This window comes from Molothrus aeneus, chromosome 24, assembly GCF_037042795.1.
Source record: "Molothrus aeneus isolate 106 chromosome 24, BPBGC_Maene_1.0, whole genome shotgun sequence".
NCBI classification, from domain to species: domain Eukaryota; kingdom Metazoa; phylum Chordata; class Aves; order Passeriformes; family Icteridae; genus Molothrus; species Molothrus aeneus.
In genome coordinates this window covers 1,780,485-1,804,672 of record NC_089669.1, presented here as the reverse complement: position 1 = coordinate 1,804,672, position 24,188 = coordinate 1,780,485, and the positions used below count along the sequence as shown (strand labels likewise).

The 24,188-nt window shown below is 53.4% G+C and overlaps 2 protein-coding genes across 3 annotated transcripts in view; one reads left to right on the top strand and one right to left on the bottom strand.

Annotated features, from left to right (window-relative positions):
- Positions 1-155: 155 nt before the first annotated feature.
- TAF11 (TATA-box binding protein associated factor 11) lies at positions 156-1,987 on the bottom strand. The gene is made up of 5 exons (XM_066565145.1): positions 1,790-1,987; positions 1,579-1,718; positions 1,375-1,462; positions 1,123-1,219; positions 156-557 (listed from the first exon to the last, which is right to left on the bottom strand). Exons 1-5 carry the CDS (start codon positions 1,985-1,987, stop codon positions 427-429), a joined length of 654 nt encoding a protein of 217 aa, XP_066421242.1. The 3' UTR covers positions 156-426.
- Positions 1,988-2,710: 723 nt separating this feature from the next.
- ANKS1A (ankyrin repeat and sterile alpha motif domain containing 1A) overlaps positions 2,711-24,188 on the top strand; it is a 73,938-nt gene continuing 52,460 nt past the window's right edge. For both annotated transcript variants that reach the window (XM_066565042.1, XM_066565041.1), the window contains exons 1-3: positions 2,711-2,910; positions 18,665-18,745; positions 19,446-19,602. In XM_066565042.1, coding sequence (XP_066421139.1) covers positions 2,711-2,910; positions 18,665-18,745; positions 19,446-19,602 — 438 coding nt within the window. The remainder of the gene's footprint in view (positions 2,911-18,664; positions 18,746-19,445; positions 19,603-24,188) is intronic.

The window sequence follows — 24,188 nt, the reverse complement described above, 5'->3', positions numbered from 1 at the left end:
CCATTCCAACACTGCTGGTTTTGGGGCAGCTCCTGGATTTGGAAGCAGAGCTGAACCCTGACTTCAGATGTTCCAACTCCCAGCACAGCCCTGCCCTAGGCTGGGAGCAGCTCTGGGAGCACCTTGGGTCACACAAAGAGCAGATCCCAGTCAGGTTATGAACACAAGAATAAGTTTAATGTACAAAAAAAGCCACACATCTGGGCAGAGATGGCACATCTGGGCCAGCAGGAAATGCTCTGCAGCCCCTGGATTTCTCTCCCTGCTGTGCTGAGACCCCAAAGTCCAGGTTGAGGGTGCATCCAGCTCTGCCCAGGGCAGGCAGGGACAGCAGGAACATCCTTGAGGCCCCACAGGCCACCCCAGAGGGGCCTTGTGGAAGAGTCCACGCGGGAAGGTCCTGCAGGAAGCTCCTCTCAGCCTCTCTCAGTGGAAAATGATCTTTTTGTACTTGGAGTTGGGGATCTGCCCCCGTGCCTTGAGCCTCCTGACGGCCTCCCTCATGTGCTTGGGCTGCAGGGGGGGCAGCTCCCCCCACTTCTCACACACATCCAGAGCTGGACAGACAGACAGACAGAGCTCATGGCAGGGGCCAGCTGAGCTCTGCCCATCCCCTGCTGCAGCTTCAGTGCACTTTGAAAGGAACAGGTAATGTTTGTGTTTGGGGTTTGCAGCTCAGAGCCAGGAATGGAGCTGCTCCTCTCCCTGCCAGGAGTCCCAGGGCAGCAGGCAGGACAAAAAGCTTCTGAAGCACCCAGGCAGTGTGGAGATGGTGGATCCAGGGAAGGGATGAGCTCAGACCCTCTGCTCTGGAGCCCTGGGGGCTGGCTGGGCTGTGATCCCCTCCTGACTCATCTCCTGTCCCACAAGGGAAGCCTGGGGCAGGTTTAGAGCTCAGGGCCCTGCAGCACCAACGAGATCCTCATCCTGCAGCTGCTCTGGGGCTGAGGCACACAGCTGCCAGCCCAGCTGCTCTGCCTGAGCAGCAGCACTGGGGGATCAGAGGGGCTGTGGCAGCTGCAGCAGGCCCTGCTCTGAGCCAGAGCTGCTGCTGGAAGGGAGAACCATGGAGAACCTGCTCCAAGCAGGGAGCTCACCCTGGGCTCTTCCCCTGTCGCTCACCTTCCTCCACCACCTCCCCAACGAACACCTTGGAGATGCCCGACATGGCGATGACGACGTTCTGGGACACTGAGGTGCCGGTGATGGACTGGATCAGCTGGGACAGGGACAGGGACAGGCGGGGACAGTCAGAGCCCCGCCCGCAAGGACCTCCCAGCCCCTGATGGGGGATTTGAGCTGGAGCCGCTCAGGATGGGCTGAGCTCCGGAGGGCTCCGGGTCCGCCCCGCTCGGGCTCCCGCCGCTCCCGTACCCGTTTGATGGCGGCCTTGGGGAAGGCAGAGCGCCGATACATCTCATAGCGGTTCAGCTGCTCCTCGGAGAAGGAGGAGACCAGGATCCTGCAGGGCACAGGACCGTTCCCAGCCGCTCCCGCGGAACCGGCCAGGGCCGGCAGGAGCGGGGTGGGAGGGAAATCTGGAGGGGGCTGCGGATCCTCGGACCCGCAGGCACTCACTGCATCTTCTGGATCTCGTCCTCGTCCACCTTCTGCTTCTTCTCCTTCCGCTCCTTCAGCTCCAGCTTCACCTTCCTGGCCGCACCCGCCTGCAGCCCCGGCTCCTCCGCGTCCGCCGCCTCCCCGTCCGCGCTCCTCACCTGCGCCAGAGGGCAGCGCTCGCTCTGCGGCCCCACGGCCCGGCCCGGCCCCGCTCCCGCTCCCGCCTCACCTCCCCGTCCGCCACCTCCGCCTTCAGCTCGCCGGCACCACCGGCCTCCCCCACCTCGCCTTCTCCCGCTCCCTCCGCGGCGGCCGCTTCCCCCGCAGCCGCGGCCCCATCGCCGCTGGCGGGCGGGGAGGAGCCCGGAGGGGGCTCCGGTGCGGCGGCGGCGGCAGCACCGAGCACATCCCGGGCCGGGTCCGCCATGGCCGCGCCCGCGGCGCCTCCTGATGACGTAACACTGCGGGCGCCGCGAGGGGGCGGAGCCTATCGCCATGGGAACGGTGATGCGGGCGGCTCGTGATGACGCACCTTTACCGGAGACGCGGGGGGCGGTGGCGTCTGAACCCATGGCAACGGAGATGCGACGGCGCCTTCTGATGACAAAATCGCGAGCGCCGCGCCAGGGGGCGGTGCCTGTTGCCACGGCAACAGTGACTCGGCAGCGCAGCCTGATGACGCACTCCATGGGCGCCGCGATGGAGGCGGAGCATGTCGCCATACTAACGGCTCCTCCTGATGATGCACCGCTACGGGCGCCGTGAGGGGATGCGCGGGGCCGGGCTTGTCGCCATGGCAGCGGGGCTGCGGAGGGGGCCTGTGCGGGCCTCACCCCGCGCTCGGACCGACCGGCCGCTCTCCGAGCCGCCCTCCCCACGCCAGGACCCTGCCGGGACACGGCGTTAGAGTGACCCCGCTGCCCGGGCCCCGCAGGGAAAGCGCCCCCAGACCCCCCCAAAACGAGAACGGCTGAGGGACCACGGGCAGCATTCAGGGGCGGGGCCGACACAAACCCCGCCCTTTGCACCGCCCATCCCTTCACACCCTGCCCATGCACCGCCCATCAGACCCCGCCCTCTCAGGCCCCGCCCCCCGGGCCCGGCGCGGCCCCGCCCCGGAAGTCGCGCGGGCGGCCGGGCCGCGCCGGCCATGGGGAAGGAGCAGGAGCTCTTGGAGGCCGCTCGCACCGGGAACCTCCCGGCCGTGGAGAAGCTGCTCTCGGGGAAGCGCCTCAGCTCCGGCTTCGGCGGCTCCGGTGGCGGCGGCGGCAGCGGCGGCGGCTCCGCGGCGGGCGGCGGCAGCGGCGGCGGGAGCGTCGGTGTGGGGCACCCGCTGTCCAGCCTGCTCAGGTGAGCGCGGCCCGGGGCTGAGAGACAGGGCATGAGCCGGGGGCTCCGGCAGGTGGCTGGGGGGCTGCTGGCCGGGAGGGGAGCGGGAGCTGTGGGTCGGGTGTGGGGCTGGGGGCAGTGAAGGGTTTGGATGCGCTCCGGGTGCAGCGGGAGCGCTGCGGGACAGGGGGGCGCAGGAGCTGTGGGTCGGATGTGGGGCTGGGGGCAGACGAAGGGGGTGCAGCGGGAGGGTGCGGGACAGAGCGGTGCGGGGGTTCCGAGGTGCAGCGCTGCGGGACAGAGAGGTGCCGGGGTGCGGCGCTGCGGGGGAGGCCGGGGTCTGTCCCCGCTCTGTGCCCCGAGCTGGGGGCTCCCGGTGGGATGGGACCGAGCGGGCTGTGAGCGGGTGTGACCTGGGCACCGCTGAGTGTTCGGTGCCACCGGAGCTGCTCGGGCTGTGTGCCCTCGGTGGGCTGGCAGGGCACAGGGCAGTGACTCTGTGGCTGTATGGAGCCGGCAGCGCCAGCGCTCGGTGCTGCCCCGGTCCCCCTGGCATCAGGGCGCTGCTGTGCCGGTGCTGCGGATGGCGGCACTGGCGGCTGAGCGGTGTCCGGAGGGCTCCATGGCCGGGGCAGGTTCCATGGGGTCCCGGATCCCGGCGGTGCGGGATCTCCGGGGTGGCTTTCCCGGGTGTCCGGGCCCTGCGCTGGCATTGTCGCGGCTGGCGGTGACACCCTGCCGGGTCTGGGGTCGGCTCGTCCTCAGCCCCGTGCTGTGGAATTTGCTGGTTGAAGCTCTTGGACCTTTGTTAGGTTTTTTTTCTCGTCCCCGTGTTTTGGCATCACCTCTCGCTGCTGGAGCTGCAGCTTTGGGCCTCGCTGGGAATGCTCCTGGTCCCTGAGCAATGGGTTTGTACTGGGAGGTGTGGAGGAGCTTTGTGTCCAGGGCCAAGCGACACTGTTGCTACACAACCTGGCTGTTCCGAGGGATGTGACTTGCCCCTTTTTGGCTGAATTTGATGTGTTTTTCCTTTCACATAACCCAGTTAGATACCTGCAGGTTGTGCTGGTGGCAGAAGCCTGCAGGCATGTGAGAGCTCGCCCTGCCCTGGGGCACACGTTTGCCTCTCTGAAACATAAATCTACCTTGGGTCGAGCTTTGTTCTTCTCTTTTGATGCATTAAACAGTCTGAGCCCTTGTTTGAGTGGGATGGATGTGCCCACAGGGGGCTCAGATCAGTGCAGAGGGTCGGTGCAGTTGAGCACCTGTGAGCTGAACCGATCCAGCACTGCCTGACTGCACCTGGGCACGATGGGGCCTTTTCCCTGCCTTTCCCTGGGACAGTCCCGTGGTGCCAGGGTGATCCAGGCCATCCCTGTTACTATTTCTCACATGTGAACAGGGCTTGGTGCACAGACATGTCTGAAGGAAGGTGACTGTCACAGCTGTCACTCATATTCTGTGCTCACTGCCATGGTTGTTGGCTGTACCTGCTCGTGACACTGCCCAGGTCCCAGCCCCTGAGCCTGTTTCTCCCTGCACAGCTGGGATTTGTGCCTGTGACTCTGATTCCTGCTCTGGCTGCACGTTGTGGGGCATGGCAACGTGTCCTGGGTGCCACCTGCTGCCATTTAGGAGCTTTGTGGCTGTTTCCCACCTCCTGGCCACTTCTTGGGCTCTGGCTCTGAGGAGCTTGTGACGAGGTTTTGATGAGAAGCAGCTGCAAGAAGAGGCCAGAGAGTGCAGGAGACAGGCTGGGGCAGGCTGCAGGGAGCAGACAGATGAATGTTAGGGTGGAGAAAACCTCACCTTTTCCAATGCTAGAACATGGGAGCTTTTCTGATGTAGATTTTGCCCTCCTTGGCTGTGGGGAGAAGCCTGCCCTCAGTCAGGTGTGTGTGCTCTGTATTTTCCCCTGCTCAGCCTGATCCCTGGTCCTGCTGAGGCTCCTCATGTCTGTAAGGGTCTCTCCTGACATGGGAACTGCTGAGCTGCTCTCCTCCCCCAGAGCTCATTTCCAGAGCAGGATCATAAACACTCTGCTGGCCCAGCACCTTTGTTCTTTTCTCCACCCAATTTCAGGTCCCTGTTTTAGTTTCTGTTTAAGTCCCACTGTTTGGATAACCTGTTCCCAAAGCTCTAAAGCTCTTCTCTCCCGTCGCATCTTTTTCTGTCAGTTCTGCATTTCAGGTGTCTCAAAGATACAGTTTTGGATGGGGTACAAACCAGGCATTCCTTGGAATTCCCACATTACACCTGGTGTGTGCTGAGCTGGCACCTGCTCTGATCAGGCACTCTTTGGTTTGGGCCATTTCTCTTCCAAAGACAGCAAGTGCTGCTCCGTGAAGTGGTAGAAGATGGCCCTGGCAGTAAATTCCTTTGAATGTGGTGCTTTATCAGGTAACCTGAACTGCCATCAGTCTGTTATCAGTTAAATGTGAACTTTGTCACAGTCTGGGCTGTGCTGCTCTTTCCCATGCCGAGCAGGGCCTGCTGGGTGTGGAGGCAGCACAGATTCCAACCACCCGTGGCTGCAGGTGAGCAGGAAACAGAAAGGGATGGAGTGGGATAAGACACAGGAGGAGGAATTTCCAAGACAATTTAAGTCTCTGGAGGGGTGAATGTGCCAGGGTGTAACAGTCAGGGCACTGGGTGGAGAATAAATCCCAGTGGGAGCTGATGGGAGTGGGGAATGCTGACAGCAAGCCTGGGGAATGAGGAGGAAGCAGGAGGGGGAAATGGGAGCGTGGATTTGCCAGAGCAGATGGTGGGCTCACAAAGAGGTGATGGCTGCCAGGCTTTGGGAGGCTGGGCTCCCTGCTGGCATCCACACAGCCCCTGGGAGCTGCCAGGGCCTGGCCCAGCAGTGAGGGGCAGATCCCAGCCCCTCAGCCAGGCCTGGCTGCTCCAGTTCCAGCCGTGGGCCATGGCACAGGCAGGAGCACCGTGTGAGCAGCCAGGGAGAAAACCACTCTGTGCATGCACAGCTCAAGGCTTGTGAGCAACAGCAAGTGCAGAAATCAGAGATGGTCTGTGAGTCCTCGAGGTTCCTTGGGGTTATGAGCCACTTCTGCATCCAAGCTGCAGAATTTGATTTGTTGTATTTTTTTTTTTTTTAGTGGTTTATTGTGAAGTTAGAGGTGGGAAACAACAGAGCAGTCTGTGGCTGAGCTATCAGGCTGCATTCAGGAGGCTTTGCCAGGAGCAATGAGGGATGGGTTGTGTTAAAGCCAAAGCTGCAGAAGCAGCTTTTCATTTCCATCCATTGCTGTGAAAAGTCTGGCTCTGTGTTGCCAGAGGGGGAAGCTGAGGCTGCTGCTGAGCCCCAGATGGGACATGCAGTCCCCAGGGAGTGTATCAAGGAGATGCTTCTGCTGGGAATGAGGAGTTTGGGTGCACATCTGCTGTGGGAAGGGTCGAGTGCTGCTCCACAGAAGCCACAACCCTTGTTCCAGCCGGTTTTCAGCTGCTGCTGAGGGGTCTGGTTGGTTTAAAGAGTGACGTGGTGGGATGGCAGAACACTTGAGGTGGCTTCCAACAGTCCAAGGCTGGTTAGGAGTCAGAAAAATGAGTTATTTTTTTTAAAAAGTGGGATTTGGTATTTGTTCTGGTGTGGCTGATGGTTCACAGCAGGGATCTGATCGTGCCCTGTGTGCTCCTGGGGAAGGCTCAGACCGTGCCTGTCTGCTGCCATTCCCTGGGGAGGGGACACAGTGCTGTTGCCAGGGAAGGGGGGGATTGCCCTGTCCGAGGTCAGGGTCAGGCTGTCTGTCCCTCCATGTGTCCCCAGTCCTGTGGGTCAGCACAGAGTCCTGCAGAGACAACAGCAGGGGTGCTCCAAGGTGCAGCTCCAAGGTGCAGCTCCCAGGCTTGTCCCAGCGAGGTGCTTCCCTCTCTTCCCTCCCTCATCACAAGGGAGCTGCTCCTGCTGCATTCCCACAGAACAGGGCAATGCTGGGTCTTCCCCTGCTCCTGCTGCTGTGATTAATCATCTCACCCACTCTAAACCTTCTCCTCTCCACACCCTCCCGTGCACGGATCCCTGTTTAATTACACACCTGAGCACAGGGATTGCTGAAGGTGCTTGTGCCACAGGCACAGGTGTGCACCGGGCTCAGCAGGGAATTGTTTCCTAAGTACTTCTTTAAGAATTCAAAGGCTGCAGTTACTGGCTGTGACTCTGTACTGTTTTGTCTCTGTGTGATCTTGTGATGCAGTTTTGGAAAGTTTTTGTTTGCTTGCTGTGGTCTGTGCAGTTCTGTGTTCAGGGCTGGGTCATTAACCCTGCCCTGCTCCCCTCGCCCAAGCCAGTGGGCAAAGCAGGACTGGGGCTTTCTTGGGCACATGGGAATTGGTGGGTGGGAGGGTTCCTTCCTGTGAACCCCCTTGAGAGCCCTGTCTCCCTCCCTTCCCAGTGGGCTGTGGACAGCTCCAGGTTTCCAGGGTTTGGTTGGCGGAGAGGGGATTGGAAGTGGAAGGCTCTGCCCAGAGGGTGTTGGGGAAACACTGGAGCTGGCAGGTCTGACAAACCCCTGGATCCAGCAGGAGGGAAGGGCAGGAGGAGCAGTGTCTCCCCTTCCCTTCTGCTCCCTGTGCAGCAGCTCTGCCCCAGCAGTGGGTGTGGGGGAAGAGGAGCTGCTCCTCTCAGTGCCACAGGTCCCCTCCAGCTGGGGAAGGCCCCTTGGTAGGGAGCAGAACTTTCTGGAGATGAATGGTTGGAACAGTGTTTGGTGTATTGGGAGCAGCTGAGCCAAGAAACAGGGTTCATCCAGCTGGGTTTTTGTGAGGTAATGCATCATTTCAGTGAGACTGAAGGGCAACAAACAGGATAGAAAAGCCATGGGTGAAAGGTGTGACACAGTACAGGTAATAGAGAGTGGAGGAAATGCATCCATGCCGTGCCAGGCCAGAAGGAAAGCCTCTCTCAGCTGCCCTGGCACAAAGCACAGGCAGTTCCTGGAGGCTGAGCCCCTCCTGTGGCAGTGGCCCAGGGCCTGCCAGGCTGGCTCTCAGCAGAGAACATGTGCTGACACCTCCACTCTGTGTGAGCTCATTGCCTTTCCGGGCCGTGCCATCCACCCCTGCTCGGTTTGCTCCTCAGATGCAGCTGTGGAGTGCTGCAGTGCTCTGCCTGTGGAATCCTTTCAAGGTGAAGTGGCCTCAAGATGAGAAGGTGCCTCTGAACACGGGTGATGGCTCTTTGCTCTTGTCACTGCAGCACGAGCTCTGCCCGCTGCTGAGCTGGCACTGTCACTGTCCCAAAGAGCTCACTCCAGAGTACAGCTTAGTCATGGAAATGAGATAAATCCTATTTCACAGAAACTGGTAAAAATAAAACTATTGAGGATTGATTTGTTTCTATAGCAACCGACTGGCGAAGTGAACACAGCTGCTGTCTGCAGGAGGGAGGAAAACAGAGCTGGAAATGTCGGGTGCACCTGGGCTGGCTGAGCCTGGGGCTGGGGAGGGGGCAAAGGCTCCAATAAACACAGGGCAGGAAGGTGTCAGCTGCCTTTGGAATGAAATTTGAGCTGGAGTGTGCGAATGTGCCCTCTTTACACAAAACCTGCAGAGCCTCAGAGCTCTTTATGTCCTGCTTCCATAAAGTTGTGCTCCTGCACCCTCATGGGTGGGGAAATGCCCTGCCCTGGGTCAGGCCACATTAATGCCACAGGGTACCTGGGTGTCCATCACATCACAGCACGTTTCTAGACCTGAATCCTAAGTTACTTTGTCCTGGTGCCGTAACTCAATGAGAAATACTCAGCTTTGAGAAGTTTGGATGAATCAGAGTGGAGTTAAACTTTTTCAATTGCCCTTTAAGTGGATGTGGTGCTGGATGCTCAGCAGGGATTCCTGCAGCTGTTTGTATCCTGGAAGAAAATCCAGTTGGGCCTCCAGCCTGCTGGATAAGGGGCTTTAGTTTGGAACTGTTTCTGTCTCAGCAGTGTGTAGATTTGTGTGGTTATTCCTTTTTCCTAAGTCAAGGATTTTAGCTGGCTCTGGCAAGTGCAGGATGTTGAGGTGGCTGTTTCCCCAGGGTTAGTGAGGGTGAGCTCTTTACATGTTTGGGAGGCTGCAGGATGCAAAGTGCTGGGACTGTGTTTAGGTACATTCTTGGCTTGCTGTCATGTGGCTGTTGAGGATTCCAGGTGAAAATCAGATTGTACATCTGACATAGGATGCTGAGGGAATTATAGGAGGAGTGTGTGTGCATGGCTTCACTGGACACTCTGCAGGAGCCTGAGTTATTCAGCTGGAGGAAAGTTGAGCTGGAGTTGGTGTTTAGGTTTGGTAAGCCCAGGTACATTCACACTCCTCCCTTGTTATTTTAATACATGGTTTCTTTTAAAGGGAAATTAGATTTAAAAATAAACCTCAAGGTTTTTCCAGTTCAAAGGAAGTGTCTGCAGTGCTGTGTGCTGAGGACAGTCCTCAATACAAGAGAACAAAACCCTGTCTGAGAGTGAGTGCCATAAATATGATGTAAATACATTATCTCATTAGATTTTTATCTAATCCCAGTGCCTGCTGTTGTGCAGACTCCTGAGGCGAGCAAGGCTGAAGATGTCATAGGTGGTCTTTCAAATCTAATATTAAAGTGGGTTGGAAATTAGGTGAATTGACTTTTGCCTCATCCTAATTAAGACACTGAGAAATCCACCCAAGTTTGGCATTACAAAATACCTGATTTTAGAACAGAATGTGATTCTGGAGGCTGGGTGCCTGCTGAGGTTTGAAGCACCCCCATGCAGGGACCCAGGTGGGCTCCACAGGCTCTTCCTCACTGCTGTCACTTTCAGGACTCAGCACAATTTTTTTAGGCATCAGGAACAGGATTAGGATAAAGCCTTAAGCTCTGAAGACTTCAAAGCTTTGCATCATCATCTTGGTTCTGTTACAAGGACAGTGAAATCCATCAGATGGCTTAAATAGGAGACTGTGTCCTGTGGACTTGTGTTGGTTTTTTCCTGGTGCTTCTTTCCAGTGATTTTTTAGCCATGGTTTTTCACTGCACAGTGGGGACTCTGTCAGATTGACTCCCTGTAAGAGATGTTTGACCTCAGCTCATCCTGTGATCCCCATGGATGACTTGTGCCTGTCCTGGAGTGTTGTTAGTAACCACCTTTGCATGGTTTTCAGTTACTGCATTGCCCCTGTGCTCCTTTCACAGCTCCTTTCAGCCTGGTGCAGGCTGTGAAGCTGTGTCTGAGCTCCTGTGGCTCATCTGCTCTGAGTCAGAACAGCTGAAAATGGAACTTGGAGGATGTGTGGAATTTGTGCTGGATTTGGCATTTTGGAAATATTTCCTCTAATCTCAACAGAAATTATTTCACAGAAGGAGTGAAACAGGATGTGACCTTGACATTCCTTTTCACTGGAAATAAAGACTAAAGAGAATTGGTTTAAAAGCTCTGAGGATCCTGGTTGTTATTGGGTGTGAGTTGTTACAGCTGAGATATAATTATTTGCTGGGACAGTCACAGTAACCCTGAAATTGTTTGAAGTCATGGAGAGTTTTATCCTGCATATATTTAGGAGTCTGACTGGCATATGTACATTCCTTCTGTACATTAAAAATGTCAGGCTGGGAAAGGCTCTGCTGCTGAAAGCAGCTTCTGGCTGGGAGAGCTGTATTGAACAGAGAAAAAGCTCAGAGCTGGGTCTGTTATTCTTGCAGAGAAGTGTGCAGAAATATTTCAAGAGGTTTGGAACATCTTATGTTGTATATGTTCCCCAAAGAACGAAGTTTTTTTTCTGGTGAGGAAAAGCTGTTTGAGGCTGTCATTGTAGGCAGGGTCAGAGCTGGCATTTGGGTGAAACCAGGGCTGGAAGCTGCAGATCCACCATGAAATATGTGGGAACATCTCTCTTTGCTGCCTGTTCCATTACTGGTTCAGTTTTCCAGCGCTGGGGATGGGTGCAGCTGCCCCTGGCAGCTCGTGGGGAGGGTCCCTGCCCTTGCCAGGGCTCCCAGAGCAGGGCAGGACTGTCAGCTCCATCCCTCTGTGTGACTGCCTGGCTCATGCCCTCAGCTCTCAGCACTCGTGTTTGTCAGCTCCAACCTTATCTCTGTACAGATAGCACAGACAAGTAATGACAACTCCTGGCAGCTATCTCGGGCTTTGGGAATCATTTCCTGCCTTGGCCATTCACTCCTGGTCCTGCTCTCTAACAGGCTGCATTTCAGGGATGTTTCTGGAGTAAAAGGATGTCCTTTCTGATTTCCATCCTTCTTTTCCTGAGCTTTTCCTTAGGAACTGCTGTCCAAGTCAGGGCTTTCTCTGCCCGTGTAGCGCTGACACGACGAGCAGGGCTGATCACAGAGCTCAGGTGTGTCCCCCATGTTCCCATCTGAGCCACCATGGGGTCACTTCTGTTTGCCCTCCTGCTCTCGCTGTCTTTGCTCTCTCCTTCCCCTCTCACTTGCTCTTTGGGCACCCAATTAAAAAGCTCATCAAGGAGGAATGTCTCTGGAGTCAGTGCTGTGTGGTGCCTTGTTTGTGTCCAGAACTGTTGCCAGTTAATCTCTCCTTGCTGTGTCTTTCTTTAGCCCTCAGGGACTCCTGGTTAAGCTGGAGCTGGGATTGGTACAGGCTTAAATGGAGCCATGTGGGTGAGTGGCTGGGCTGCTGGTGTGGGCTGTTCAAGGGTAAAGTGTGCTCCAAACGCTTCAGTGGAAGCTTTGTCGTGGCTCTGAATCCTCCAGTCCCCCCTCCCTCCAGGGCCTTGCTTCTCATCCTGTCATTCTGCTGGTTGGTATCAGAGCAGCTCATTTCCTTTTCACTCCAGCACTGTGTTTCTCCTGCCTGTCCTGGTGTCCTGCAGCCCAGGGATCCCTCCCAGCATCCTGGGGTCTTCCCATGCTCCCAGAATTGAGCACTGCAGGGCCAGCACCGATTCAGAGTCCTGTCACTGATCTGGGCAATGTCACAGGGGAAGGGGGATGTCGTGCCAGTCTCTGTCTCACTGCTTTCAGTCTCCCTAAGGCAAAAGTGCACTCTGTGTGCAGTTGTTGGTACAAAATAATTGCATTTGCTTTTTTAATTGCTGTAGGGAAGGGGTAATTCGGTCCCTGAATCTCTGTCTCTGCTTGACTTGGCCTATTTACCTGCTTTTCATCATCTGCCCCAGGTCAGACACGTCATGGTTCAGTGTTCAGGCAGCAGGGCTGGGCAGCAGCCAGGGGTGTGAGCAGGATTTGGGGAGGGGTGGGCAGGGTTTGGGGGTGTGAGCAGGATTTGGGATGGGGTGGGCAGGATTTGGGATGGGGTGGGCAGGATTTGGGAAGGGTGGGCAGGATTTGGGAAGGGTGGGCAGGATTTGGGAAGGGTGGGCAGCAGCCAGGCTGAGGGGGATGTGAGTGTGGGTGACATGGCACTAAGGGAAGGGCCAGTGGCCAGAAGAAGCCATGGTGGCCCAGAGGAGCATTGGAGCATGGCTGGCTGGGCAGAACACACAGACCTTGAGAAGTTTTTAGTGCTGAGATGAGGAGAACATGGTGTGGTTATTGTCTCTATAGAGGGGTCTGAGGCTGCACCAGGAGGATGGTGTCCATGTTTAAATAAAGTATCACCATCCCCATACCTTATAAGTGCAAGGTGCTAGAAATCCCACATTTCCACTAAGATGTGTATTGGATCAGATCTCTGTGGGTGCTGGGAACAAACATTTACTTCGAGGTGTGTTGATGTTGTCTGACAGTGAGCTGAGGGTGACGCATTTTCTGCCATCCCAAAACCCTTAATTGACACATCCATCCCCTGCAAGGGCCCTGGCAGGTGGGGGAGGGCATGTGCTCTACCACAATTCTTTCTGCACAAGTTCCTTTTGATGACATTTTTACTCCAAGCTCAGAGCTTTGTGCCTGTCAGAAGGGAGCAGCACAGATGGACATGTTGGGCTCCAGACACGATGCTCCATTGCTGTTGGCTGGCTGACATGTCCCATGGGATTCTGCAGCTTGTTAAATCATCTCACAAAGGAGAAGGGGGAGGGAAAGCCCAGTGCAAGGTTGCCAGCTGCAGCCAGCTCAGTGCTGCAGCATCAGCTGCTTGGTGGTTTTGATCAGGAATTTGTGGCTGCCCAGGGTTTCCTTCTATTTCTCTGGAAGTGCTCAATGAAGGGAAGGCCAAGGGAAAGTCTGGCACCTTTCTAAGGAATTGTGCTTCAGTGGAACCCGGCAGCCTGCACTATCTACCTGTGACTTGCTAATTTTCCCTGCATCTTATTTATTTTTTAATATTGTATTTACTTTCACGTTTCTCATTTTGTTTTGCATTTTCTCCAGAGCTGTGGGAGCAGAGCTGAGCTGCAAATGGAAAGTGAGGAATGTTTATCTGAGCAGTGCTCTGGTTCCTGATTGCAGTTCCGGGATATTGGTTTATGACTTTGATAATGCTGCTCAGTTCACTGAATTTCTGCAGGAATGTTTTGACCTCATCTAGTCAGACACAAAAGAAGAGAACGGGGCACAGAATCAGTGAGAGGTTTGTCAGCATTTGGCAAGTGTTGTCAAATCTCTGTCTTCTTTTAGGGGTCACTTTCCTGCCTTGAATGAACCAGACTCCGTGTCAAACCCTCCCATCTCCATGCTGGGTGGTTGCCTTCCCATTTTCCCTGCTCTTCCCCTGCCATCATGTTGCCTTTAGCCAGGGTGTGGACAGGGGGATGCTCCTGCTGCCGCACACATCAGACCCCAAAGACCCTGCCTGGTTTTTTCTGACTCAGTGGCTGATCCTTTTTGCACTTCTCCCAGCCAAGCTTGCTTGGCCCTGGCCCTGAGGTCAGAGCCAGTGTTGGAGCCTGTGTTGTGGGGCTGCTCCTGCTCTGTGGCCTGTCATCAGTGCTCCTTAATGGCAGTGGGTTGCACAGTGCCTGCAATGCTTTTAAGAATAAAGAGCAGCATATGCACTCAAGCCAGACCTATATTTTTCCTGTCCTGCAGCTCTTTATTTGCCCCTGCTCAGAGGGATTCTCTGATGTAGCTCCACGCCTGACCCAGCCTTTCTGTCCCCACTGCCACCCCCCACCATGCATTAAGTTTAAATAAATGCATTTTCACTGCCAGGAGCCATCCATAAGGCATGAACTCACCTCTTCCTAATGGGGGGTTTTAGCTTGGATGGACACATTTCTATTAGTGATGAACCCTGTCTGGTTCCTTTCTAGTGTGAGCTGCAAGCCCAGGAGTTAAATGTGTGGTTGCCATGGGTCTGTGCTGACCAGAACCAGCCTCCCCTGGAAATGAGGAGTGGGAGATGGTAGGCAGGTTCTGAGGGAAGCAGATGAGCTCACCTGTTGCCTCTCAGTTCCTGAACTGATCCTTCACAGGCTGCTGTCACTTCACAAACCCGTGCAGTTTTCCTGCTCCTGGCCACCCACTGCACCTGAGGAACAAAAGGCTCTGCTCCTTTCCAGGGGAGAAGGGATCATTTGGCCATCAGAGGATTGGTTGCTGCACAGTGTTGCTCCACTGGTGGAAATGCTGGTTTCTCACAGCACCCTGTTGACCTTACACTGGCTGAACTGTCTGCAGGTGTTGGGCAATGAGGCTGGAGCTGTTGGCAATTGTTGTTGAGAGCTGTTGCTTCACTCAGAATGAGCTGGTGAAGTGAGAGCTTGAGCTCTGGCTCTGCAGAGGGCCAGGCATGGCTCTGACTACTGCAGGGTGTCAGTCAAAGTGGACTGAACCTGAGATTTTCACTGGAATCCCTGCTCAGTGCCTCTGCTGGAAGTGGGTCTGAGTACAGAGCCCAGGCTCAGCAGCTCTCGTTCTGGCTGTTGTGATGTGCCACGACAGCTGGGTCACTTCTCTGTGTCCTGCCTTTATGGTGGTCCCTGCTTTTCCCTCCTCATTCTGGCACCTCGTACTTGAGCTCATGCCCCTTTGACTTTGAGGAAAATCTACCCACTTTTCTTATAGCAAATTAAAATCTGGCCCAAGAAGTTGAGAGTGCAGAAGCTCGTGGTTTGGCCTCCTCTGCAGCCACTCCAGCAGCTGGAGTCTGCCCAGCTGTTCTCCTTGGGCTTTCTCAAAACCTGCCAGGGTGGGCTGAGAGTCCCTTACCCCAGCAATACATTACTTTAATCTCCTCCAGCCTTGCATCAGCCATTGTTTATAAAAGCTGTTGTATTATCTGGTGGTTGGGGTGCTTAACAAGCAGGGTCCCTGCTCTGTTGGAGTCCCACCATGCCAAGCCCTGCCTGCTGGCAGGGTGGCTGCAGCAGTGCCTTCCTCACACTTCAGAAAAACATAAGCAGCTTCCAAACCCTGAGGCCTTGCCCAAAGGCTCTGGGTTGTTTGTGTTTCCTCTGTAAGCAGGAAATACCAAGGAGGGTCGCAGGAATCCAGTGCTTGTGTGGATGGGGATGGCTGGGATATGTGACTGACCTGCTGTGGAGGCCTCTGGGCAATGGACTCCAGGGAATCCTCCTCCAGCCCTCACTGCCCTCCTGACACTCTGTCTCCAAGGCTTTGAGTGAAGTACACAAACATCTGGGGCCAGTGCTTTAAACTTCCTGGTGCCTTTGGGCCAAGCCACTCCAGTTTGCTCATGTTTCATCTTGCTTTTTGGTTTTGAGTGTGTAAATACAGGGGGTCCAACAGGCTCTGCTCTGCACAAGCACTCTGAGCTCTCCTGGTGCTTCCTTGACCCATGTTAGTGAGACCAGAAACCAGCCCCAAAGGTTCATCATTGGAGCTGAAAACACCACGTTGTTCTCTAGGCTTGGCCCTGCTTTAGCTCCTTGCCTGGGGAGGTTTTGGGAGAAAAGTTACTACTGCAGTTGGGAAGAAAGAAATGGAAAAGGAAGAGGACAAATGTGGTCCTGTTTAAAGGTACTTTGGGGTTTTACTGTGACCTAAAGCATGTGCTTTATTCAGCAGTTTTCACAAGCAGGAAGTTTTATTTAAGGCCTTGCTGAATCATAGAGCAAGAAAAAACTGAGCACAATAAGTAGTTTAAATGGAGCAGATTTTGCTGTTTTCAGACCTTTCCTGATGTCCTCAATGTTCAGTCTTAGTTGTCTTAAGCAGATGTCATCAGGAACATCTTCAGATGCTGCCCTGGTGCAGCAAAGGGCAGGTGAGACCTGGGTAATGCTTTGAGAACAGAGACCACAGGGTAAAAGTAACCCCCCTCTTTGATGTGAAGGGGTTTTGGGGCAATTGAGGGAGAAAAGCAGTTAAAAAGCAGCAGTGGTCAAATTGGCTCCAGACTTTTACTGGGGACCTGTATTTACAGCATTTTCCTGCCTGTGCTGCAATTGGGGCTTCTGTTTAGAAATCAGAAACAGCCCAAAGGCACAGAGAGTTCTGGGCTTTGTGTTCTGCTTTTCTCAGCACCCTCTTTCCATACCTCAGGAGAACTGTATGGCCTTTCTGGCAGAGCTGAAGAGGAAGAGGATGGAAGGGAGTGATGTACTTTGCTGCAGTCTCCACATTTAAATATAAATAGTTCTCCTTTTGGATCCTTCCAGTCTGATCTTATGGGTGATTTGACCTTTCTTTGATAAAGGCTTTCTTTATTTGCAGGAATAAAAAGGCAAAGGGGAGGAGAGGACACAGCAGATGTTTTTTTTTTAAATATCTTTAGATCCTGGCAGTTGGTTTCTGCAGCACCCAGCGCTCACTGCTGGGCCAGCTCCCTCCTGGGCTCCAGCTTTTCTCCCCCTCTGAGCTCCTTAAACAAACTTTGCATTTTACTGTGAAGCATTGACCTGGAGATTTCTAAGGAAATGTTTTATCATGGGGACACCACGCTCCAATGGGGACAGATGCCCCAGGCTCTGGTCCCCAGCCCTGCCCACTGCACCACTGACCCTGGTTTTCCTCATTTCATAACTTCAGCTGAAAGAAACATTTGTGTTAATTGCTGCTGGTTTTTCATGTGTTCACCCTCAAGCACTTTGAGCTCAGCTTCCAAGCACAGCTCGGTTTAATGTGTAAAACCACGGGACGCTGGCACTGCCCAGGTTCCAGCCCAAGCAAAGGCAGCACAGGTGCAGTGTTAGAACTGCTCTAGACTGCACACAAGGCTTTCTGGCACTAGTTCCAACCATTAATTGCCATGTTAAATCCAGCAATAAATTATTTGGGCAACCACACTGCAGGAGCCCACTGCCAGGAACAAACCAGAGCTGAGTGCTGCTCGGTCCCTTCATGCTCCAGGACTGCAGGCTGGATGGGGCAGGGCACTCCCACACACCCTGAGTGGGGGTTTTTGGTGTCTCACTGCCCTTCTGCATGTGGTTTAAGCCATCATCCTGTGAACAGCGTTGTCAGTGCTGGAGGTGCCCTGCACGTGTGTATAGATCTGCATGTGTGTATCCTCCTGGAGCACAGGATGGTGTGTGGCATGCAGGATGCCTCAGGATAAGCCTCTCATCCTTTGCAAATTGGATTTTGTGGCTCACTTGCCTGTCCTCTTGGATAAAGTTTCCCCTTAGCTGCCTCTCCTCTAGCAGAGCTCAGGTTCCTCTCTAGACTGCAAAGCCTTTTATAATGCTCTGCAGATCAGGAGTCACTTGGAAGGGACAGGGACAGACTTTCCATTTCCCACTGAAACATGCTCCAGAGTGAGCCTGCTGCTTCCTTCCCTGATGGAGTTCACTCAGTGTGCAGGAGATTCCCCTTGGTTTGGTGCCTTTCCTGCTGGGTGGCACCGAGGTGCTCCTGACTAGCAGCCCCCCAGTGATGGCTGCTGTTTTAGAAAGCCTCTGGGCCATGGGAACCGTTGTGATTTCATACTGGGGAGGAAATGGATTCCTCAGAGAAGGCCAGCTTCAAACAGAGCCACAGCTGGCTGACTTTAAACCATTTCAGCTGGGGATCAGAGGGTGCTGTGAGGTTTTACCCCCAAAGAAAACAAAGCAGGAAAATGCACCATGTTAGCATAAGTGGGATTTTCAGGGCTTGTAATAAGCCCCTAATTCCTAAAAGGATGGTGTGTAAAACAGGCCAGCACACACAGATGATGGGTTGTACTGGAGAGCTGAGCAGTTCCAGTTTGCTTGTAAGAATGTACTGGTTTGAGTTTCATGCCTGTTTTTGGGGTAGGGTGGTGGCCCTGGTGAGGGACAGCAGTCACCAGACTCCTTCCACAGCAAGCTCAGGAGCAGCACTGGCCTCTTACTTGTGCCATTCTGTGCTGATGTGAACAGGACACCCTGCAGGGGCTGGGGAGGAGTAATCCTTGCCAGGGTTAATACTTCAATCTGTGCTACTTGACTTTTGAGCAGGGGAGGGAAGTTAATGCTCTCAGAAGAGACCACCTACTCTTTGGTGTAGACTGCCAACAGCTGACAGATGGAAGTGATTTTGGGACAGTGAGAAGTCACTGTGGAATCACAATGGTGACCAAGAGCAGACTCTGCATCCCACAGTCTTTGACTTACACCCACCCATCTGGGAAATTGTCCTTCTTGCTGTGGAAAAGGACAATTTCCCAGAGCCACCAGAATTCTTCTGTGGGGTGTGAATTAGCAGTGGGTCGATGGTTTGCTGTCTCTTGTGGTTCAGTCTAATAGCCACACTCTGAAGATGCTTTTTGGCAAGGCTGTGCCTGGCTGAAGGATGTGAGCAGTGGAGCTCTGATTGGAGAGCAGGACTGAGGTGAAGCACAGCAGTGATTCCATGTGCTGACCCCTCTGCTCTGTGTGCTGCCCCTGATCACAGCTGTCACCCACCTTGGTGTGAGAGCTGTGCCAGCCCTGCCCTTGCCCTGCCCCTGTTTGGTGTTTGCCTAAGTGTTCCCTGTTTTTTATCTTGCAGCATCTGGAGGGGGCCAAACGTGAACTGTGTTGACAGCACTGGGTACACCCCGCTGCACCACGCTGCCCTGAACGGCCACAAGTGAGTCCTGTCCCAAGCCTGGGGTCACAGGGGGTGGATGCTTTGTGCTTCCCTTGTGTGGTTCATTCACCAGCTGAGGCACTGGTGCAGCACTACTCCATCTTCAGGGGAAGTGGAGAATGTCAGTGCTTCGACTGCTGGCTGATGTTACATCTCCAAACCCTGCGGTTTTCAACCCCTTTTATGTCTAAGCAATTTGGATGAGCTGTAACACGGTGTGAAAGGAGCTCCCCTGGTGACAGTCCCTGCAGTCTTCCTGGTGTCCAGGGTGGTCTGGGCCTGCACCACTTTACAGTTGCCTCGTGTGCGTATCACATTTTTAGGTAATTTTAGTGTGGTAGATCTCGTGTTTCTCATTGCTGCCTGAGATATTGAGAAATCAAATAGAGTTAAAATCTCTGTTCACCCTCGTTGTGCTGGTGCAGTTCACTGTGCAGCAGAGGCTTGTGGCTGACTTCAGCCCTTGTTCAGCTCCATTCGTGTGGAGTTAATGTGGATCCTCCCTGAGCTCATCTCAGCATTATTTATTTCCTTTTTTCCATTTCCTTTGGCAGCATTTAATAGGAACACTTAAAAATCACATTTCAAGAGGCTCTCTGAAGCACTCCTGTTCAGATTAACTTCTTGTTCAGTCCTTGCTGCAGAAGGGGGGCTGTGAAACAAGGACTGAATGTCTCACTGAAGCTCCTGTCTCTTGCAGAGATGTTGTGGAGGTTCTGCTGAGGAACGATGCTCTCACCAACGTGGCAGATTGTAAGGGCTGTTACCCCCTGCACCTGGCAGCCTGGAAGGGAGATGCTGACATTGTGAAGCTCCTCATCCACCAGGGCCCTTCGCACACCAAAGTGAATGAGCAGGTCTGCCTGATTTTCTCTAATGTATCATTGAATCACTTCCCTGGCATGGAGAGAGATCCTGAAGCTGACTCCTGACCTTTCCCAAACCAGTAGCAATGGTTGTAAGGTCCTACTTGCTGGTGGGATAAGAGGGGCACTGCCTAAAGCAATACATTCAGTTCTGAGTTAGTGGTAGGATGAAAAAGTATTTAAGTTTCATAGACAGACACATAATTGTGAGAACTGCTCAACACTTAGGAAGTGATCTCCTGCTTCTGGGCTTCTAAAACTAACCCACAGTTTTCCTTTCAGCTGCTGGATAGCTGAGCAGGTTTCTAGTTCTGCAGAGGATCCATTGGCTCCCTCCTTTGGGAACTAATCCAAGCAGCTTTGTTCAGTCTCTTTGGCCGTGCTCTCTTAGCTGCTTTCCTGGCTTGTCTCTGGCACTTGCTCCAGTTCACTAATTTGTAAGTTCTAAGATAATTTTAACACTACTTGCCCCCAGATAAATCCCTAGCTTAATATTAAAGAATTATTTTTGCAATCAGGCAAGAAAAAAAAGCCTCTTGGATTTGTTCCTTTTGTCAAGCTGACAGTTTTGGCCTGGGGTGCAGAGGGAGTGAGGGGTACGAGGCAGCTGTGTCCACTGCAGAGGGCTGGCTCCTGTGGAACTGCCCATGGACATCAGAGGTATCTTAAATCCCAGGGAACTTCTGAAATGCCACTGCTGGAAGGCCCAAATATTCCTGTTGTTGCAGAGTTTTGTTTACAGGAACTGGTTTCATGAACGAGCCAGCTGAGTGCTGACACTGAGCTGCCCCTCCCTAGCACAGAATGACAGGCCCAGACCAGTGGCTAAAGCTGCAGTGGGTTGTGATTGTCCTGTCCCTAAGGCACATCTGCTGACCCTGGGAATCAGCTCCTAAACCACTCAGGTGTTCTTTCAGGAGGAAAGGAGTAAATCAAAATAGGTGTGCCTGCCTTGGTGCCAGCAGGCTAAACCTGGACATTGATTCCAGAGGTAATTCCCAGGTGGGTCAGACACCCCGGCCTGAGTTCAGCTCACAGTCAGGGTGAGCAGCTGTGGAGTCCCTTCTGCTGATTTGCTCCATGGTAGTTTTTCAGAAGCTGGGGAGCAAACTCCTTTCAGAGGCAGGTTTAGGAGTCCCAGTCCTCCTTTTGGGGACCCAAGTGCCACACTGGAGTTTCCCAGGATGGGAAATCGATGCACCAGGCTGCCCCAGGGATAACTGCTGCTAAAACATCATGGAATGAAAAATCTGGTTGTAGTGCAGCTCTCTATCATTCCTGCACTGAGCAGGAATAACGAGGAATGCGTGTTCTGATGTCTCTGGTGACAGTTCTGCAGTTTGGGGCTGTGGTTAATCATGTCTCCAGGCACAGCTGCAGGCACTCAGTCTGATTACATGGGCTTGAGTGCAGGTAACCCTTACAATCAATCTGACAAGAACTGAGCGAGAGCCCATAGTGTAAATGTTCTGCTCTGAGTAGGGCAGCTAGAGGGGTGATCTTTGCAAAAATCCAGAGCTTAGTATGATCCTTGCAGGTAATGTTTCATTAATGTCTGTTTAGTAGGAACCCTGTTAAATGAGAGAAGTCAGCTGAGGAGCCTGTGCTTGGAGCCTGGTCCAGGTTACAACAATCCCAGCTGGAATGGCTTCTGCTGGCCATGGCTCTGACTGGAACAAGATGCTGTGTCCTGCCATTCCACCCCTTGGAGTCACCCATTGCTTTGTTGCTGTATCTCACCCATTTCATTATCACATTTTTTTTTCTTTTTCCTCTTCCTTTTTGTAGAATGCTCTTGAGATCAAAGAACTCAAAAAGTACGGCCCCTTTGACCCATATATCAATGCCAAGGTGTGTACTTTGCTGTCAGCATTTCACTGCATCATCACTCCAGGCTGCACTCGCGTGCTTCCAGGTGCAATAATACCTGTTCACTTTGCAGCTGCTTGGGGAAAAGGAAAATGGGACCATTGATTTACTGTGGGTTTCTCTCTTCAAAGCAGTCATAGAAACATAATTAAAGGAAAGCTTTTCCTTACTTTCCTGGGGGCTCCTTCCTTGCTTAGCCTTGTAGGACTCGCAGTGATGGTCAGTTTGCTTGATTGGGCTGGATGACTTCCCAAAGGTAATGTTACCTCAATTTAATGTTCTAGGTTTTGTTTCATGTGCTGGTGTTGCTGATAAATGCAAAGAGAAGGAATTTTTTTCCCCCTGCTTAACCATGGTTGCATTTTCTCTGTGGGCTGTTTGGAGTGAATTTTGATGCCTTTTCTCCTACCAAATGCATAATGCTCTGTGTGTTGTTTGAATGGACAGTTAATCCCTGTGGTGGTGGTGGGGAGAAGGGAGGGCAGTGATGTTCCTGCCTCCCTTCCCAAGTCCTCCATGTCCTGCTTATTACATCAGTCTCTCTTTTGATGTTCAGTCTGTGGTGTTGTTTGACCCTTCAGCCCTGGTCTCCTGTTCCTGTTTTCTGGCCTGTTTTGCTCCTCTCTTCTTTTCAGTTATTTTGAGCTACAAAAGACACAACATCAGCTTATGCAGAGTCTGAGGTGTTGAAGAAGCTTCCTATCCAATATTGGGATGTTGAAGATCAAATTTCTGGTGGTGGTTTCTCAGACATCATTTTCCAGTTTTATTTCTAGTGAAGCTACAAGCCAGGGGTGGCAAACAATCTGTTGCTCTGTCCTGAGACACCTCTGCCATGAGCCACCATGCCACAGCTGCTTCCAGCCAGTTATTTTGGATCCAGCCATCCATGGCAGATTTCTGTCTGTCAGAGTTTCCCTCTCCTTGGTCTGCAGGACCTTAGGAACACACAGCCAGAGCTCCTGTGCTTGCTGGGAGTTAGGTGTGGTTTTCAGAGCCCTGTTTCAGGGTCACTGGTGCCCACTCTCTGAGCACAAAGTGTTCTTGTAAAGCTCATCCAAATTGGGGATTTTTGCAAAAATCCAGATAGGAATTTTATCCCTTTATGTATTCTGTGGAAACATCATAGTTGAGCAGTTCACTTGCCTGAAAGGAGCTTCCTAAAACATTGTCAATAACCAAGTGAAATCTTAGACACTCCAGTGTTGGGATGTTGAATGAAGAAGGAATGTAAAGAGGGAATATTCAGTACTGGCAGTTTATTCAACCCTTCAGATCTTTGCAGGTCAGAGAACTTTCCCTTATTCAAACCAGGTCTCCCTGTGCCCAGTCAGAGCTGTGTGTTGGGAGCAGGGGGTGCAGAACAGACACAGCACTCGAAGGGGCTGTGGATTCTCCACCTGAGCACAGGATGAGGAGCAGCAGGGCTGTGTGTGGTGAGTGCTATCACATCAGCAGGGCTTGCAACCTGTGCTGGAGCCCATAAGAAAGTAGAGCCATCCCTGCTCGTGTCCTGTTTGTGCTCACAGCTCCTCTCTTCCAGCTGAGAGCTGGGGGATGCAAGGATTCCTGCAGGAATGCAGCCCCTCGGCCCTCCTGAGTGCTTTATTTTTCTAAGTAGTTCTGAAATTTGAAGCCATGTGCCTTCTGGCAGCTGGAATGGAATTTTCCTTTTCCATCTCTGATACATCTGTAGGTCTGACCACTCCTGCTCGCTGCTCTGGTTTGTGCCTGGAGAGGTGATGCCGGAAGGGAGCAAACTCCCTTGCCTGGAAGAACTGGAGTATTTTTGGCTGCTTAAAACTCTCCCAAAATGGAGGCAATAAAGACTCAGGCAATAGTGGGAGTTTCCACTGCACAGTCTGGAATTGGGAGAGACTTGCTGTGATGATTCAAGGGAGTTTATTGCCTGGTGATCTCTGCTGCAGGAGGAAGGTCTGGGGATTTTGCCTTGAGCACTGGAGCCCCAATCTGCTTAGGGAAAATTGGACGGAATTGCAGGGAAGATGAGGGAAGTCTCCAACAATTATGTTTTTAAACGATGTTGTGTTCCCATTTCTAAGCCCTCAGGCAGATGCTTGGAACTGCTGCATGCTTCAAATTCCCCTGAGGCATATGTACCCTGTGCTAGGGAGAAAGGAGAGGGGGGCAGTCCTGGCCAGGGAAATGCCCAGCAGCCAGGGCTGGCACGAGCAGCGTGTGCCCCCACAGCTCTGGGGCAGGGACCCACTGCTCAGAGGGGCTGGGCTGATCCAGTCTTTCCACAAAGCCTGGCAGAGAGGATCCCTCATGCCACAGGGCAGGCTGAGAGCCTGGCCCAGCTGTCGTGGGCTCCCTGATCCCTGCACTCCCACCCCATCAAAGGGGGATAATGGGATTTGCCAACCCTGTAAATGCCCGAGAGCAGCAGTGTGAGCTGACCGGCAGGTGCGAGCTCTGATGTTCCCTACTCTGTCCCCTCTCACTCCCTTTGTAAATTTTTTGTGCAGATTTCTGTATCCTGCAGTACCCTCTGTCCACGTGTCTGTGCCTCCCCCCAGGATGGAGCCTGTTTGACTTGGACCTTCTGTGCTGGCAGTGATGCTTTGCCCCGTGTGCCCCCTCCCCCTGCACGTGCCTGATTCTGCTCCTTCCCTTCACTGCCCTGCAAGCTGCAGCTGCCAGAGCCTCTCCCAGCTCCTGCTCCCTTTCCTGCTTTGCCTGTGGCT

Coding starts and splice junctions, on each gene's coding strand:
- TAF11 (XM_066565145.1), bottom strand. CDS start 1,987: ATGGCGGACCCGGCCCGGGATGTGCTCGGTGCTGCCGCCGCCGCCGCA. Junction 1,220..1,374: donor CCAAGGCCGCCATCAAACGG/GTACGGGAGCGG, acceptor TCCCTGTCCCAG/CTGATCCAGTCCATCACCGG. Junction 558..1,122: donor TGGGGAGGTGGTGGAGGAAG/GTGAGCGACAGG, acceptor CTGTCTGTCCAG/CTCTGGATGTGTGTGAGAAG.